The sequence below is a fragment of the Podarcis muralis genome, chromosome 8 (assembly GCF_964188315.1).
Source record: "Podarcis muralis chromosome 8, rPodMur119.hap1.1, whole genome shotgun sequence".
Classification (NCBI taxonomy): Eukaryota; Metazoa; Chordata; class Lepidosauria; order Squamata; family Lacertidae; genus Podarcis; species Podarcis muralis.
This window is the reverse complement of record NC_135662.1, coordinates 74571281-74590393: the sequence shown is the minus strand read 5'-3', so window position 1 is coordinate 74590393 and position 19113 is coordinate 74571281. Positions and strand designations below refer to the sequence as shown.

Below are 19113 nucleotides of genomic sequence, written 5' to 3'. Positions count from 1 at the left end.
AACATGGCAGCCTAATTTTGCAAGGCACACTTCTGTCCACTTGTATAAGGCTAACGTGACCCAGCACAGAGTTTTAGAATCTCTGAAATGGGGCGCTGATTCTTGTTTTTCCCCCCTGTAAAAGAATTACGTAGACCTCTTCAGCAACTTGTTGGTTGAAGGGCTACATTTGGCCTCCAGCCTACACCTGTTCATGCTATCAGTTGTATAGCAAATGTTTCCTCCAGTTAGGCAAGCAGGTGGGATGCAATTGCAGCAGGGAAGTATAGTTTGGTGTGGATTGACTTGGATACTGATCATCCATATCCCCGGATGAAGGAAAGAGGAAGTAAGGAGCAGCCAACGTGTCCTATATCAGAGTTTGGAATTTCAAAGTATGCTGGTCTGGTGAACTACGGTGGTACCTTGGGTTACATACACTTCAGGTTACATACGCTTCAGGTTACAGACTCCGCTAACCCAGAAATAGTACCTCAGGTTAAGAACTTTGCTTCAGGATGAGAACAGAAATCGTGCCCCAGCGGCACGGCGGCAGCAGGAGGCCCCATGAGCTAAAGTGGTGCTTCAGGTTAAGAACAGTTTCAGGTTAAGAACAGACCTCTGGAATGAATTAAGTACTTAACCCGAGGTACCACTGTACACACATTTGAAGCAGCTGAGTAACTTCAAACAGGTGCTTCAGAGAAATAATCATATGCAAACGAAAATGAATTTTGTGTACATGGAGATAATGGGCAGAGGTCACCCACTGTACCTTTATTTGTCTGCAATGGAGACTCATCAACATTTATGTCCATGGGATTTGGGAAACAGTCCCTGCTTTCCCTCATTTTTTCAGCTTGGGCAAAACCTATTTGTTTCACAGGGTCTTGGCAGATAGGCTGTTCAGGGGGAAAATGATGTAAAGGACTGTCAAAGGCAGGCTTTAGCTGTAGCAATACCTTGCAGATTCTTGGTACCTCCTTCTTGTGCTGAAATAGCCTTCACTGGGTAATCAATCACAGCAGCTCATTACACACTCCACTCTTCTTCTGTATTACAAGCCCCCCCCCCCCAAAAAAAATTCAATTTATTTACTTTTAAAGCAAACCTCTTCTTTTTCTTTTTCTTTCTAGGTTATATAACTTTTATGCTGTCACTTAATATACTTTATTTAAACAAACAAACAAAAACAAAACCCTTGGGAAAATGCCACGCATTGCAAAAGGATTGCAGGTTTGGTAGAGAAAAGTGACAGAGAACCATTCCAACAGACAATGTTACAAGAAATGCTCCACGGCAAAGATTTTTTAACACTTGTGAGATTCTTTAACACTTGGTAAGAAAAACCACACTTGATGGGTTGAAGTATATTCCTTAAGATGAGGAGCTGGTTAAAAAGAAAACGGAAAGGTGAGTTTTTAATTTGCAAGGCCTATCTACGCTACAAATTTATAGTCATTTTTATAACTGTCATGGCTCCCCCCCCCCACCCAAAGAAAACAAAACATAACAAAACAAAACATGAGAAATGTAGTTTGGCAAAGGTGCTGAGAATTTCTACTGGATTATCTCTGCACACGTACATGTTGTCACAGAACTACAGTTCTCAAGGGCTGGCTGAAGGGAAGGAATGCTAAACCAGTTTTATGTCATCAAATTAGGTACGTATGTCTAACAGACATGGTGGGGTACACACTTGTTGGAAGATAGTGATCCTCATGAACTTGGTGGGACTCTCTAATGCACAGACAACACATTCTGCATGGCAAAGCAACATTCCAATATCTTGCGAGATTGGAAGGCCTCACTTTGGTTGAAAGGCCATGGCTCCATGGTAGAGGAAATGTTTTGCATGTAAAAGGCCTCAGGTTCAATCCCCAGCATCTGTAGGTAGGACTGGGAAAGTCTCCTGATACTGCTGTCAGTGTATGTAAACAATACCAAGCTAGGTAGACCAATGGTTTAGTATACGGTAGCCTCCTGTCTTCCTTTCATAATGTGAACAGTGTCCCCAACTCACTGAAGAACCTCCATGTGCAGAGTGATTTGAATACAAGAGACACCCTGCCTTCCCCCCAGTGGTGAAGCTACATGCTCTACTACCGGGGGCGGAGAGCAGCCAGGGGCATGGCATGCTGCCCGTGAGGGCATGGTGCACTGTCCACAGGGACGTGGCACATGTTCTGTGGGCGTGGCATGCCACCTGTGGGGGTGTGGCGTCCGGCCCATGGGGGGTGCACGGTGAATGTCTGCCACCACCACCCCGCTGCGATGGCACCCTACCGGAATAGTGGTGCTGGGAGCAGTTCGCTCCCTCCACACCCCTGTTCCTCCGCCAGTGCTCCCCCCCCCGAAAATGTTGACATTATGGCTTTCATTGTCTTCCTTGGTTTCCTCGTTAAAAACAAAAATGTGGTGTTCCCTTTACAGTGTTACCTCGAGTTACAGATGCTTCAGGTTACAGAAGCTTCAGGTTACAGACTCTGCTAACCCAGAAATAGTACCTCGGGTTAAGAACTTTACCTCAGGATGAGAACAGAAATCGAGCGGTGGCAGCGCGGTGGCAGCAGCAGGAGACCCCATTAGCTAAAGGGGTACCTCAGGTTAAGAACAGTTTCAGGTTAAGAACCTTCACAACGAATTAAGTTCTTAACCTGAAGTACCACTGTATTCATTTATTTAGGGGTATGCAGTCCACTAATTCCTGATCTGTGCACTGAGTACATTAGCGTATCAGGAGAGAATTCCTAATGTAAAGTCAGTAATAATTTGAGACAGCAATCCTGTATGTGGGAGTAAGCCACATTGAACTCAGTAAGACTCACTTCTGAGTAGACCAGAAGCAGCTCATGTGGCAGGGTGGAGCCACAGTGCCAGCTTACTGGCAGTGGCCATGCTGCCACTAACCAGGAGGGAGTGGTGAAGTGATGGGAGCCTGGCATGGTATAGGTGGGTCCCAGTAAAGCATTCACACCACGCTAACCCCATGTCTTGTGTTTTGCCCTTTCAGCAAGTGGCAGGGACACCACTATAGTGGACGTTTGAGTTGCAAACGTGATTTGTGTGGGATGCATGTTCGCAATTTGCAGCGTTCGCAACCTGCAGCTGCATGTCTGCACATGTGTGGGTTGCGATTCGGCACTTCTGCACATGTGCAAAGCATGATTTAGCGCTTCTGCGCATGCGCAACCGCCAAAACCTGGAAGTAACCCGTTCCAGTGCTTCTGGGTTTCAGTGGTCCGTAACCTGAAAAAACGCAACTTGAAGCATCTGTAACCCAAGGTATGACTGTACCAGGAAGCTAGCATTGCAAGTCTGCAGAAGGGTCTAGGATTGTACTGTTAAAAAAATATCTAGAGTGTATTGCAGGCCCAACATATTTAATCATAGAGAAGACTTGCACTCTGTGTGATTACTATCTTGGCCTTCTTCATATCCACTTCAACCAGGGGAAAAGGATGTGATTGGAGGTCACCTATCATATCTCTAGCCTGACTCATCTCACTTTTAAACTAGGACACATACTCAAATTAGCAGAAATGCAAGTAGTGGGTTTCCCTAAGATTGAGTAATTCTTACTTTTTAAAGACCCTAAAAATAATGGCTTTTGGCTGTTTTCCACCATAGGGGTGGGCCTTCAGTTTTGATTCTGACAAAAAGAAGTGCACCTCAAGTATTTGAAGCTTGGGGGGTACACTGCTACAAGCAGTGATAGAAGTAATTCATTAGTGATAAGCAGAAATGTACCGAGAGAGTAACTACAGTCCATCTCTAGCATAGTGAGGTTAGGTAATGTCAACTCCCCTGAAGAAACACTAATTCAGAGGTAGAAGTGGCAAAATCAAGGTGTTTTATATAGATTGACTGTAATGTTCTATCTCTGTGTTTGGAGTGCAGAAACTGTTCGCCTGTTCCAATGCTATCACACTAGGGCCCAGAAATATCTGCAGTCCAGGGTGAGGACTCCCAACTCACTTTTAAGTACAGTGGTACCTCGCAAGACGAATGCCTCGCAAGACAAAAAACTCGCTAGACGAAAGGTTTTTCCGTTTTCGAGTTGCCTCGCAAGACGAATTTCCCTATGGGCTTGCTTCGCAAGACGAAAACAGCTCGCGACTTTGTTTCCTTTGTCTAAATAATAATTCGCAAGACGAAAAATTCGCTAGACGACAAAACTTGCGGAACGAATTAATTTCGTCTTGCGGGGCACCACTGTATGGAGTAGGATGGAGTGATGACGACATAGTTATCTTGCAGGTGATTAGAAAGTCTCCTCAAGAAACTTTCCTGAGGGAATTCAGTGCCTGTGCAGTTTCTCACCTAATTTGCCAACCCTAGATCACGATTCTGGAGAAATTCAATTGCAACAATCCTTTGCAAGATCAGGATTTCAGCTACGGTTTGGAGTGTAATAAGGGGCTTGTCATTAGAAAGGCGGGGAGCAAAGCCAACATATTAAATGTGAACTGGTGAGAAATCAAATTGTACGGCTATATTCATTAATAGCCTCTACTAACTTCAAGACCTCACCACTGAACAAAAAAAGCACTTAGCATTCCCCGTCTAGTTATTACTTGTGCTGTGTTCCTGCAAAGTTGCAGCCTAAGTGAAACTGACTTGCAATGAAATAAGTACTCCGTTTTGCCTTGCCACACTTGTAAAATTAATTTGGTGTCACAAAAACAAGAAAAAAACAAGAGTGACGCTTTTCTCTCTCTCAAACACACAAATGCATCCCTAACAAACAAAGCCATAAAATCTAGCTATGCAACAAGATCATAACTAAATGAAGTATAAACTAAAATACTAAAGCAAACCATCATAACTAATATAATCCTTTCTTGGCTCTGTTTCCTTATTCAAACAATAGACCCTCCACCCCCCCTTCTGATATAAAGGCCCCAAATTAATCAATGGATTTAAGAACTCTGACCCTCATGGAGATGCCTTTTTGAATGATCCTGCAAATGCACATAGATGTGTAGGGAAATAAACAGTTACATATATGAGAAGGAAGCATTGAGTAGGATCCAGCCTTATCTGTGTGGGATCCTATGTAGCACAATAAATTATAAGGTAATTTTCCCATGCTCACAGGTTTACCTTGAATATTAAAGCTGTGCGTCACCATTTTATCCATGAGCTTGGGGTAGTTAACTTGGGAAAGGGGTCCCCGGTGACCTCAGTGTTGCAAAGAAACAAGAGATTGCAACACCATTAGTGCACAAAAGAGCTATATCTTTCTTTGTCAATGTTTATTACAATAGAATAAATCTTTTATTTTTTTTAATTTTTAATGGAATACCCAACATGTTTTGAAGGACCCAAGCAGCTTTATCTGTATAAAGCTGGATTGAAAATACACTAGAAGTAATATAAAATATGCATACAATCTTCAACAAGTGACCCAAAACAGCATAAATCTTACATACACTTACCAAACTTAAATAAGTAGACATAAAATAAGGGCATGTCCCTCCAAACATATTGGGTGTTGCCACAGTAAATAATAGTTCTATTGTTTTACAATAAATTTTGAGAACATTTTAAGATACTTTTACAGCTCTACTTTGCACTCCAGTGATGTGCATGTCTTGTACTGCTGCTGCCCTTTGGACCATTGCATTGCACGACCCAGACCCGTTTGACTTCTGAGATGGGAATCGCATCATTTGCCTTCAGGTTGTTTGTTGCACCCAAAGTCTTCCCATGGATGCTGAACCTGACATTGGAATTGCCTGATAATGCTCTCTATGCCATCCTGTGAATATACAGAAAATGGCTATGACAACACCTTATCAAGTGACAATTTTCTTTTTTGGATTTAGAGCATCATATGATTGGCAATATCTTATCTACATTCACCAATCCCAATTAAGACCAGGCAACCCAAGCTGCTGCATAGCTTAACACATAATAAAACAATGACTTAAAAACCAAACCAAACCGAGAAAGCCTTTTCATCTTCTCCTTCATGGCAGAAAGACATTTTATATTGTTCAATTTATTTTTTTTAAAAAAATCTGCTGTTGTATTTGAAATGCTGTTAAAAATAGCAGGCAAAATAACAATAAAAATGGAAGCAACAGCTTCGATACCACTCAGTAACAGCAAAGTTCTAGCAGTGGGAGGGTGGAATTATGAGATTGTTTCAATAGAATGCTTGGTTCATGAGCTCACTATGGATGGGAATATTAGGATTGGCCCATTGAAATGTGTCACCCCCAACAGATGTTGGCATGTAAATAAAATTCAGATGGGTGTTAGTATGGGCAGACACTAAAATGGCACTTAACTGAGCAATTCCGTTACACCCTTCTGAAAGAAGTAGTATTCCTGGGATGTATTACAACAGAAGCAAATGACCTCTCCCCATCATTACCTTAACCCCTCTAAACTTATAAACAGAGCTAGACACATTATTTCAACTATCCAAACAAGATTTGTTCTTCTCACAAGTAGGCATCACTATAGACTCAATGTAGCTCTGGGTATATTTAGGGATATTAAAGTAATATTGGCCATTGCTTGGTTTACTTAGGGTATCGTTACTGATACTGCACCACAGACTTTATTGAGCAATTAAAAATATACACAAAGGGACAATCTTTTCCTTTGGGGCATATATTTTTCTGTTTCTTCTTCCAAATTTCCATCCAATTGAAGAACCCAGTTTCAAATGTGAAAAGGGCACTTGTTTCTACAGTAACTGTGTACATCAGTTTGCTCCAAGTACTGTATTTCTATAATATATTCAGATAAAGATTGTTTGCTGTTAAACCACTGCTGTCGTTATGTCTCCAAGTTGCTTGGGGAACTAAAATGTTCCGTATTTGAGGAATGATAACGAGAATTTAAGTTGTTCTTTCAGATTCTATTTCTCCATAAAGTTCAGCTAGCTTCTTAAACTCTGGTCCCCAGTCACCAAGGTAATTATAATCCTGGTCAGAATGTGTAGTGGCTGAATCCAAGGAGCTGATAGATCCAGCTTCTGACCTTTGACCCTCATATGCGTAAGTCTGTAGGGAATCATATGGGGGCACACTAGGATCGAGGTCTGCTTCTGCCAATCTTTGCTTAATAAATTCCTGAACATCTATACTGTCAAGACAGGATGAAGTGGGATGCTTAGGGGTGGGTTTGACTTCAGGCCGCACATCCCTCCGATACTTCAGTTCCTCAGCAGCTGATGGGTTCCGCAGGGCAGTGATGTCAAAAGCTTCAGTGTCTTCCTCACCTCCTCCTTCATCATCATAGGTCACAACATTTTCCCGGACGTCCTCCTCCGAAATAATCAGAGGCTCCTTTTTGCTCCGTCTTAGTGTGATGAAAAGGACCACTATTGCTGAGAAAATTCAAGATAGCAGATTAGAAGGGCTGCTGGCTGATTAAATGATATTTTTTATGCTGATGAATCATATAGCTTTTAGCAGATTCATCTATCAATTCATTAACGGATTAAAGTGAAATAAATGTGCATGATACCAAAACTTCTCATATAGGTTCTTCTCTCAGATACTGTAAGAAGTGAAAGTTAAACTAATCTCTCTTCTCCCCCCCCCCCAAATACCCCATAATATTACATAATCTAATTACAGGGTATCAATGTATTTTCTGGAATTTGACAAGACCCATATTTCATATTCCAACAAATATCAGCCAAGTATCTTTCAGTTTCTTTGAATAATCTATCCTTCCCCTGTCATCAGCTTGCCTTATCTGTGTCAACCCCCCCCCCCCTTTTTTTGGCTACTTTCCAGATTTGAAATATCTAACCTTTATCTAACATATCCAAAACAACAGCCTTGAAGAAGAAATAAAAAATATCTGGAACCCTTTTCAGTAAATTTGCCTACTATCAAAATATAATTTGCCTGACAGGTCAATAGACATGAAACACCTTCTTTCAATAGATTAAAGCTGTAACAGTGGTGTATTTAATGATTTATTATTAAATATATCCAGATCCTAATAATATTGTTACATGCTATCCCCAATCTCCACTTCAGTGTGGGATGTCAGGGAATTCCAGGCACTCTTACCAGGGTCTGTGTTTCCTTTTGGACAATGAAGCACAACAGAGACAATGGTGTCTTTACCATATACAGTTCATTTACACATATATGCAACCTGAGCATACAATGGAGAGACTTGCAGCATTACAATCTGAGAGCGTTCTTAGTTCTCCCATGGCCAAAGTCTTGGATGCCAGCAGAAATCAGCCACGACCCTCTGTCCCCTGTCCCAACTTGCTGCTTACAGAATGACACCTTTCCCCCTATCTCTCATCAGGCAAACTGAAATCTTGAAACTTCCACCTCCTAAAAACTCTCACACTGTCTTCTGACAACTATCGCTCAGTGGAAGGAGGGGCTCCCACTCGCTTGTTGTCTGGCGCAGCCTATATCTGCCTATACCTGCTTCTTAATGGCTCTTCTCCTGTTCCCTTTCTTATCCTTTATGGTTCTTCTCCCAGGCGATCTCCTGTATGGGAAAACTTGTCTGGCAGCCCCTCTTAATGCTCCAAGCATTGATAAAACACCAGCACCCACTAATTCCAGGCACCCACAAACTCTAGCACCCCAAAACCCATAATATTATATCTAAATAGGTCTAAATTTTAATGATTTTTCATACAAGTTAGGAAGATATTACTTGCCACATTAATAATTTGTGCACAGGTATTAATGGGCAGGGGGAAATCTGGTTTGTTTGTTTTTTTACAGTTGAGGGTTGAAAGGCTGCCACAAATTCTTATCACAAATTTTCTTGGAACTTAAGCATAACTAACTCTTTTTTTTTTCAGAATTGGGGCCACTGGGAATGGGTATAATCAAATGTAAAATGGACACTGACCAAAACCACTCAGATGAGGACATGGCGGGAACGAGGGATTTAAATATCACTTAATGAGACTATAAAAATTTTATTGGGGGAGGGGCAAGCAAAAATGGGTTGCTCCTTATCAGAAATTTCAAACAATAAAATAAAAACTTCCCCGGAGAACGGAAGCAATGAAGATGGCTAATGAAGATATTTAAGAATAATGTCATATACTGAAGAAGTTCCTTTATCTGGATAAAGATTCACTTCTTTAATTTCTAACAATGTTAGTATATGGGTCATTATAGATTCATCCCATTGTGAGCAGCATTTGTTCTTCAAAGGGGCTTTCTTCTCAAGCTCTGTTTAGTGTGCAAATATACATGTAAAGACAGTATGAGCAGGTTGAGTCAGAGCCAAATGAGAGGGAATATTAGCTAATGGGTACTATTCAGATAAATCTAAGCACATGAAGTATTCAGAGAAAATGCATTTCCAAGGACATTTATCTAATAGAATCATCTTCCTGCCTGCACTGTCCCTTGCCCCTCTTGATGATGCTTTGTGTCGTTATCAGCTCATCCCACAGAGATAATTAGCAAATGGCTTTCATACACTCCTGAAAGTCCTTCTGGCAGAGGAATCTGTTTCAAAAAGATTCTCCTCCTTTCTTCTTTTTATTACTTCCCCCAAGAGCACTGGACATGCAACTCGAATTGGTTCCTGAAAATCTTACCAAATTACCTGGGTAGATCAGCAGTGCTAATTACTTAGTGACCTCTGCAAAATTAATTCCACAGGATGCCAGCAGTTCAGCTGTCTGCTTTAAAGGCTTCTTGGTCCTATTAATTTTAGCTAAAGCCTTTACCCATTTATTTTTTTAATATTAAAAAAAAAATATCAAAGCTTTGTATTTCTAATTACCTCCTATCACGAGTGATTCCTGGTTCAGAATGACATTATATTGAAAAAGCCACATTGTTTCTGTGATCATCTGAAGGCCGTGGAAAGGACACCGGTATTTAATTCTGAGAGAGGCTTACCCAGGAGAATGATGACACACAGCAGGATGGCAATTAAGGCTCCCGTACTCAATCCTGCAGAGGAGAGGAATGCCTCTGCATGACAGGTCCTCACCCTCCCATCTCTCTCACATGCGCACACTTGTATCACAAGGGTGGCGCTACTGCTGAGAGAAGGGATCCCTCTGTCAGAGATCACCACGGGGAGGTAATACACGTCCTGAGTCGTCCGACTAAATCTCCTCCGCCTGGTCAGGATACTGGCTGTGTTATCTACAAGAAGAGAAAGCGAGTCAGAGTAATCTTAATTAATAATTGCATTTAGTCATCATCATCATCATCATCATCATCATCATCATTTAATATTTATACCCCGCCCATCTGGCTGGGTTTCCCCAGCCACTCTGGGCAGCTCCCAACAGAATATTAAAACACGCTAAAACATCAAACTTTAAAAACTCCCCTAAATAGGACTGCCTTCAGATGTCTTCTAGAAGTCAGATAGTTGTCTATTTCCTTGACATCTGGTGGGAGGGTGTTCCACAGAGTGGGTGCCACTACTGAGAAGGCCCTCTGCCTGGTTCCCTGTAGCTTCACTTCTCAACAGTGAGGGAACCGCCAGAAGGCCCTTGGACCTCAGTGTCCGGGCTGAACGATGGGGATGGAGATATACTTCAGGTATACTGGGTCAAGGCAGTTTAGAGCTTTAAAGGTCATCACTAACACTTTGCATTGTGCTCGGAAATGTACTGGGAGCCAATGTAGGTCTTTCAGGACCGATGTTATATGGTCTTGGCGGCCACTCCCAGGCTCCAGTCTAGATGCCGTATTCTGGATTAATTGTAGTTTCCAGGTCACCTTCAAAGGTAGCCCCACATAGAGTGCATTGCAGTAGTCCAAGCGGGAGATAACTAGAACATGGACCACTCTGGCAAGACAGTCTGCGGGCAGTTAGCGTCTCAGCCTGCGTACCAGATAGAGAGGGTAGACAGCTGCCCTGGCCACAGAATTGACCTGCGCCTCCATGGACAGCTGTGAGTCCAAAATGACTCTGAGGCTGTGCCCCTGGTCCTTCAGGGGCACAGTTGCCCCATTCAGGACCAGGGAGTCCCCCATACCTGCTCGCCCCCTGTCCCCCCAAAACAGTACTTCTGTCTTGTCAGGATTCAGCCTCAATCTGTTAGCCACCATCCATCCTCCAACTGCCTCCAGACATTCTGGTCTTATGCCATGCCCCCCCCCCCCAAATCAAATCAAATTTTATTAAACGGTCACAGACCAGATTAACTCGTACAGCTTGTCAGCGAAACATAACACCGGAAAAAACAAAGGACAATTTCAATACAGATTAGGCCATAACAGCAATTTAAAATTAGACAGCATAAATAAAATTAAGTATTTGCCTTCGCCTGCATATTGGCATTGGAAAGCTCTTGTTTCCTGCGCCTAATAGCGGCTACACAAAATTTGGCAACATTGATCGTAATTTCAGGAACCTTATCTTCTACCAAGGCTCTCATACGTTGGAGTTCTGGTTCATTTTTAAGCTTTTGTAGAACTGGGGCAATAAAGGTCAGGCGCCATGCCCCCCATTCCGTCACCCATATAGACGTGCTGGTAGCCCACATGGCAATAAAGGGGCAATCTCAGGATCCATCTAGGTGAAAAAGTTAATACAACCCTTTTCAACAAGGTAGAATCTCTTCTCTATTCCCCCAGCTGTGGACGATGAACAGCAGTACAATGTCACATCACACTATTTGCAACTATTTAAAATCAAGGCACTAAGTAAGAGTCAATTCACTTCTAATATAAGATTACAATTCAAGCAATATTATTCTTTCTGGATTCCTTTTTTATTTTTACATATATAACAAAGGGTGGAGGAAGCAGTCTTCTTTTTGCCTTTTTAAAAACAATGGCTCTGTTTTCTTGCCATTCAAAGTTAATCACAGACTTTTTTTTAGTTTCTCTTCAAATATTTCACAGATGATTTCGCTCAACTACTATTGAGAATTGTACAGATATCAATCACATTCTTGCTTCTCTGTATATATGCCAACATTGGTATTATGCTCATGCAAACTAAAAAATAAAAAATAGTTCTATGCATTTGCAAGAGTGAAACACCACAAATGTTGATATCTGCATGGGCAGCTACTCCTCTCCCCATATTTTTATTATTTGTAAACAGCTAAGGCATGCACAACTGCATCTGGAGAACTGTGAAAAATAGTGAACCACAAAATTCCCACTTGCAAATTCATGGGGTAGCTGTTTGTGATTGCATTTTATTGTGCCGTGAATGCTTTAGTTGAGTTTACTGCATTGCCTGGGATTGGACTAGATGACCCTTCGCCCATCTCTACAATTCTATGATTCCATTATTGTGTCTCTTCAGTTCAGAATTCAAAAGGGGTTCAGAATTCTGAAGCACACCCCGCCCCCATTTAGCTTGCCTTCTTGTGGGGCTGGAGTTTATCACGGCTTCAAGCTGCTGTGGTTTTCAAATGTGGCATGATAGCTTATTCGCTGGGCCCACATTTGAGCTCTGCCTTGATCAACGCTTGCTGGTTTTGTTTTTCCCCACCAATCACTTGCATTATGGGGCTGGAGTCCTGGTAATGGGCTGCACTGATTTCATTTTCCCGAACGACTGATTTGAAAGGTGAAACTTTTGGCATTTTGTGAGTAGGCAGGCAAGATCTGCCCTGGTTCTGATTTTCCCGCGCACGGTTTCATTTCAAGCCTTGATTCAAAAGGCTGGTAAGTGACTTCATATCACATCCACACACTTTTGCAATCAATAAAGATACCGTATCATGTATCATTGTCCATACAGTACATTTCACATAAAAATCTAACCCGAAGTAGAAAAAAACAACATAGGAATTTATCTTTTTCTGCTACAGCATGATGTAGAGAAACTAGTTTAAAAGCTTTAAAAGTATAAAAGCCCCTTGTCGCCTTATTCTTACTTCTTGTTTTATTTTATGAAAGTAGTAGCAGGGTCTGACTTCCTTGCTTTGCTGTCGGCTAACTGAAAAATCTTTAATAGTTCCAACACCATTTCCCCCCTGAAGTTATAATGAGATTCTATTGGTCTAGATTCCAAGCTAATAAAGAGTATGAGAGCCTGAATAGACTGGCATTTATGACTGCTATACTATTTAAGAGTGACTTCATGAAAGGCTTGCAGCGTGATCTTCAAAATTTCATTCTACCATAGGTCAGCTCAAATGAATGAAGCCAGCAGAGCAGTTTAAGAATGGGAAGAAAACATGGTCCCTGCAGAAATATATACACCACACTGCTGATAACATACTTAGAAGGGTGCATCATCATATCCTATAGTTACATAGAGTTGCCAAAAGGTAATGTTGAGTGGTTCCTTCCTTGTCCCAAGAGGGAGTTAAAAATTGAAGGTTACAGCTCCTGGATAAGTGTCTTTGTAGTTCAAGAATGGCAACATCAACCCCACCATGTGGGAATCCCTTGCAGATGACCACAGTGCCTGGAGGCAGACAGACAGGTTGTGCATCCATAGCAGTGACCAGAAGAGGAATGACCGGTGGGAGGAGCCCAAAGAGAAGAAAGGCCATGGTGCATCGGCAGCAGAACGACCGGATGTCTTCATCTGCCTCAGATGCAACAAAACATCTCTCTCCTGTATCGGTCTCTGCAGCCACAGCAGGCTCCCAAGGCAGACAGATGTCAACCAAATTAAATGTAGAGTTGCTACATAATGAGTAGAAGTGGAGCACTCAGTGGAGCAGAGCTGCTGTGCTAGTTTCCCAGCTGGTAGGTTGCTGTTGAGGTGGTGGGGAGTTTATATACAGTGGTACATCAGGTTAAGTACTTAATTCGTTCTGGAATGGGACTAATGGGGCCTCCCGCTGCCGCTGCACTGCCAGAACACGATTTCTGTTCTCATCCTGAAGCAAAGTTCTTAATCTGAAGCACTATTTCTGGGTTAGCGGAGTCTGTAACCTGAAGCGTATGTAACCTGAGGTACCACTATATGTGTGTATGTGTGTGTGTGTGTGTGTGTGTGTGTGTGTGTGTGTGTATATATATATATATATATATATATATATATATATATACATATATATATATATGGAAGTACCGTACATTGGAACCTTGGTTCTCAAACAGCTTAGTTGACAAACAAATCAGCTCCCAAATGCCAAAAACTCAGAAGTAAGAGTTCCAGTTTCCAAACATTTTTGGAAGCCAAACATCCAATGTGGCTGTCGGCTATTGTTTCTGGGACGCCTGAGATCAGAAGCCACGCCTTGGTTTTTGAACGTTTTGGGAGTCGAACGGACTTCTGGAATGGATTAAGTTTGAGAACCAAGGTTCCACTGTATGCATAGGCACCAGATTGGCTGTGCTAATGCATTTGCACTCCACCACCTCACTGTCTTAGTAAGCAGCAGAGACCCACAGGCCAGGAAGCTAGCATACCAGGCCCTGTTCTAAGGATTTCCAAGAGAGAGCTTTCTCATGCTGGTCAAGAGCTACTGAACCTGGGACCTTCTGCATGCAAAGGATATGTAATTGTAATTTTATCCTGAGACCTGTGGGTGTAGGGTGGTATACAAATTTAATTAATTAATTGATTGATTAATCAACCAATCAATTAATAATATGCTCTGCCATTGAGGAACAACACTTCCTCAATAAGCTTGTGGCATTTTGGTCCAGCTATAGAGTGACAGCCAGGCCAGGCTACAATTTATACCCAGTTACAGGCCCAGTCAATGCTGAATGGTCAGTTTGTCCCCCTGGGGGGGAGGTCCACCCAAAGCCTACCAGCCTGACCAATCACCATCAGGCAGTCAACCAAATCTGGGTCTCTTGCTGGACACCACAGGGCTCGTGGTTTGGCTTCAAAACCACCCACCAATTAAGGTAAGTGAACTTCTCCAGCAAGAGCTGCAACTGATTTCCTGCCCCCCCCCCAAGCGAAAGGTTAAGGTGAATTTCCAGGGTTGTACTCTGACAAAAATCTAAGAAATTTCAAGGAAAACAAAAAAAAAAAAAGTTTTGTTAAAATTGGGGAATTCTTTTCAGGGGTGTCTATTGAAATACTTTACTGTCACTTGTACAACTTGTATACAGTGAGATTACACTAGCACCCCCCCACTCAGCTCTCTTAGTCTTAATTCCCCTCGTTTACTGACGCACACCCACCAAACCTGAAAGTCAGTTGCCCTGTTGTTATCTTTTCATTCAGCAGCCTAACAGCCCACAGTAGAAGCTGTTCTTTACCCTGCTGGTGTGACTAATCATGCTTCTATATCTTCTGCCTGAGATATCTTCTATATCTTACTTTTTCCAAGTAAGGTCTATACATCATTACTTGGGATTCAGGACCAATAATCTTTATTTAAAACCAAACTGTTCATGCTTGTTACATAGTAATGAATGCACCAACATTCTGTACATTGCATTATGGGGGTCTATTAACAGCAACCACAGCCTTGAAAATACAGATAGACCAGGTAAGGTGCTCCAGCCAGCCATTCTCTAGCTGAACTCGCCTGGGATGATTTTCTAGGCCAGGGGTAGCCAACATGGTGCTGTCCAGATAGTATTGGATTTTAATTCTCATCACCCTCATCACTGGCCAACGCTTGCTGAGGGTGATGGAGATGGAGCCCAAGATATGGAGCATACCACATTGGCTATTGCCATGCTAGGCAGTCTTTTTACAACTGATCAGGAAAGCATGGCCTCCTCTTTGACCCATGCAGCAATAATTTTTTTTAAAAAAGAGTAAGTGACCATTACATTTGGGTACAGCAGCCGTGACAAACCTGCTGACTTAAAAAGAGAAGACGTGGAATCAAGCTTTGCAGGAGCTGAAAAAAGTGAGCCTTGGGTGGAATAAAGTTTAAATTCACACAGAAGGCATGAGTAGCAGTCAAGCGACGATGAAAGAATTTAAGCACAGAAGATTAGCTGCAAAGCTCCAAAGGGTGGGGGGAGAATGGAAATGGAAGGGCAGATATGAGACAAAAGGAACAGATAACAACAGACAGGGAAAAGGATATTCTGAAGATGAAAATCCAAGCCGGGGGGGGGGGGGGGGAGAAATGAAAAGCACAAAAGATGGAAAGGATGTACTTTTTAAAAAATCCCAAGGCAAGTTTGAGACACAATGAAACAAAATCTGAAAGATGAAGTTGGCAATTGTAACAATATAATGGTTGAAGGAATCTAGGAAGACCAGAGCTTTAAAAAAAAAAGCTTTGGGAAAGCTTGTCAAATCGGGGTGGGGTGAGGATATTTGCAGGATAAAATAAATACGTACAAGTCAAGGGCCTGAAAGGAACTGAGTACTTTCATTATTTTATTTTTCTTTAAATACATCAATCCTCCAAAAAGGAAAAATGAAGCAAAAGGTCATGATTCCCAAAGGCCCTGACCCCTGGACTCCCTTTGAAAGCTTTGGAGAAGGAAGATCTATGCTCATATGCAGTCAGGCATTTGTCTTTTTAAAGTTGACAGCAACAGCTGCCTATAATCTTCTTGGTTCTGGAGAGGAATTCAATTCAGGGGCATCATTTGGATGGGGGTTTAATTTAGCTCCTTTCCCCAGCCTAATCTATCTGCATGCTTCTTGTGATTGGTTAACCCAGAGCAGAAAGAATGCTGAATGGGTGCAATGGAAAGCTGGGAACTGATATACACGTGGGAACAGGGACAATATGTTGTAGCTTGGATTGCTCTGCTTCAGGGGGTCCATGCTACTTCCAAGATCTCTATTCCTGACCAGTTTTCTACCCCATTCCTCAAACAAACATTATTTGGTGGCTACTATGCATTCTCTCTTGTCATTGGACTATGTCAGGCATGTCCAACTTTCAAGAGACTGAGATCTACTCCCATTGTAAAAAAACTTGCAGTGATCTACCAAAATTGTTGAGCTTTTTTAAAGGAAGCTACCCATTGCTGCCATTGAAGGGACGCGGGTGGTGCTGTGGGTAAAACCTCAGTGCCTAGGGCTTGCCGATCGCATTGTTGGCGGTTCGAATCCTCGCGGCGGGGTGAGCTCCCGTCTTTCGGTCCCAGCTCCTGCCCACCTAGCAGTTCGAAAGCACCCCTAAGTGCAAGTAGATAAATAGGTACCGCTTTATAGCGGGAAGGTAAACGGCGTTTCCGTGTGCTGCGCTGGTGCCGGCTCGCCAGCGCAGCTTCGTCACGCTGGCCATGTGACCCGGAAGTGTCTGCGGACAGCGCTGGCCCCCGGCCTCTTAAGTGAGATGGGCGCACAACCCTAGAGTCGGACACGACTGGCCCGTATGGGCAGGGGTACCTTTACCTTTACCTTTACCTTACCCATTGCTGCTACCTCCTTCTTGTGCATCATGAAGCCCTTTTGGCTACTTAAGGATTTGTATTCACCCATTAACATTTTAAATAGAGATGGTTAAGATGCAATACTATTCTTAACCATTCACCCACTCCAGGTGTTTGGTTGGTTGGTTGGTTTGTTTGTTTGTTTGTTTGTTTATTTATTTATTTATTTATTTATTTGCTTTTCTGGTATTTACTTGAAATTAATCTGGGTGGAACAATAATATTGAAAGAGAGCTCTGCAACTCCAATGGCGTTATCCCAAATCCTGATCCAAAAACCCAGGATTTCACTGTGGTTGTCTGAAGGAGGTCAGTTAGGTGACAAGGAGGGGAGGGGAAGTCTGGGTCATATTGATGCTGTTCTGGAGCACTGGAACAGGTCCCCAAATAGAACTAGGGGACTGTTCACAGCCCTAGTATTCAATAAACTGTCTTGTCTTTCCACTGGTACTCTGCCACTTCACTATACTCAACAGAAACATTTCTGGGTGAGAATATACTGTTACAAAAGTTGGGTGCCTCCCCCTCTCTCTGCTGAAAGACAGCAAGAGTCCATGGGGTTCCAGACACTCACCCAGGGTCTGTGTTACTTTGGAGAATTGAGACATGGTGTAGACTGTTGCAGCTTTAAGAAATATGGTTTATTCACCTATTTACACCTTCAGTCTGCATGGAAGGAGTCCAGATCTTACAGCATGGTCATTTCAGTAGGGGTTTGTCTCCCACAGAGGTGCAGCCCTGAAGTCTAAGCTATCTTCCCCAGCCAGCCTTCAGCCAGTCTGTCCAAGATGGATACCAGTCTTTCCCCCCCTCCCTTCTTCTTCCCAGCACACCTTATTAAAAATTCTCTTTTCCTGTCACTTCAAACCCACACCCCACCACCATGGCAAACTTTGTCTTCTCAGACCATCAACTCCATTTTCCATGTTAATGCCTATCCCAGGTAAGCCTGTGGCTTGGAAAGGAATTGTAGCCTGTACTTTTCCAGTGACCTCCAATCTTCCCTTCAATACTCCAAATAATCAAAACCCTACCTATTATTAATTTCTAGGGTTGGGAGGGAGGATCCTGCCAAATCTATAACACTATTTTATATTCTGACATGAGTATTCTTCATGAATATTTTAAAAAAATAATCCAGCACCTATCATTGTTGGTACCATAGACCTTTTATTGGTCTAGATACAGCCAAGTATCTTCTGAACAGGCTTGTCAAATATATTTCTTCTGACCTTACAATCCAAATAGTAAGGCATATTTTCTTGAATAATGCGAATCTTGGAAGAAAAGAACCCCAAGCTCCTGAAGAGTGAGGTACTGAATTAAGATGACGAGGTTGCCTGGCTCCCTGTTCAAACAGGGTTGAATCAGTGTGACTTTTTTTGTTGAACCTGCCAGCTGGAACTGGGCTTTGTAATGAGCCCATCAGCACATGCTTGACTTCCTGGCCAGAAAGACAGATGATTATGTATTCCATCTTTCCACATGAATCTCGTCTCACATGGAGTTAGGTGGTTATGCAAGTCACCTCAGCTTGAGGATCCTAATTATATAAATTTCAATCTTGGAACTTTTAGCTTGCAGATAACATCTGTCTGAAATGCAACGAAGTCTTTCAAAGTTTGGAAGCACGATTCCCCAAAATCCACAGTCCACCTAGGGCAACTGTATCCCTCTTCCTCCATGCCAAAGAGTATGTTTATCTCAGACTAGTTATATTGAGCTACTGTACTGGAAAATGTATTGAATAAAGACTTTGGGGGAAACTCCCAAAGCAACAGAGATATAATGGTAGAGCTATGGCAAGTGAATACCAGAGCACTTCAGAGAATACTTGTTCATTTATTATTCACAATCTGAGGATTTTTAAAAACATATTACCATAAAATGCCAGGAGAAGGGGATATGGGAGATCC

At 42.4% G+C, this 19113-nt stretch overlaps 1 protein-coding gene across 3 annotated transcripts in view; it reads right to left on the bottom strand.

Moving 5' to 3' along the window:
* Nucleotides 1-4204: 4204 nt before the first annotated feature.
* Nucleotides 4205-19113, bottom strand: part of CDH18 (cadherin 18) — a 293809-nt gene continuing 278900 nt past the window's right edge. For all 3 annotated transcript variants that reach the window (XM_077933349.1, XM_077933351.1, XM_077933350.1), the window contains 2 exons: nt 9849-10100; nt 4205-7327 (listed from right to left, as the gene is read on the bottom strand). In XM_077933349.1, the coding sequence (XP_077789475.1) occupies nt 6837-7327; nt 9849-10100 (743 nt within the window). In that variant the 3' untranslated portion in view covers nt 4205-6836. The remainder of the gene's footprint in view (nt 7328-9848; nt 10101-19113) is intronic.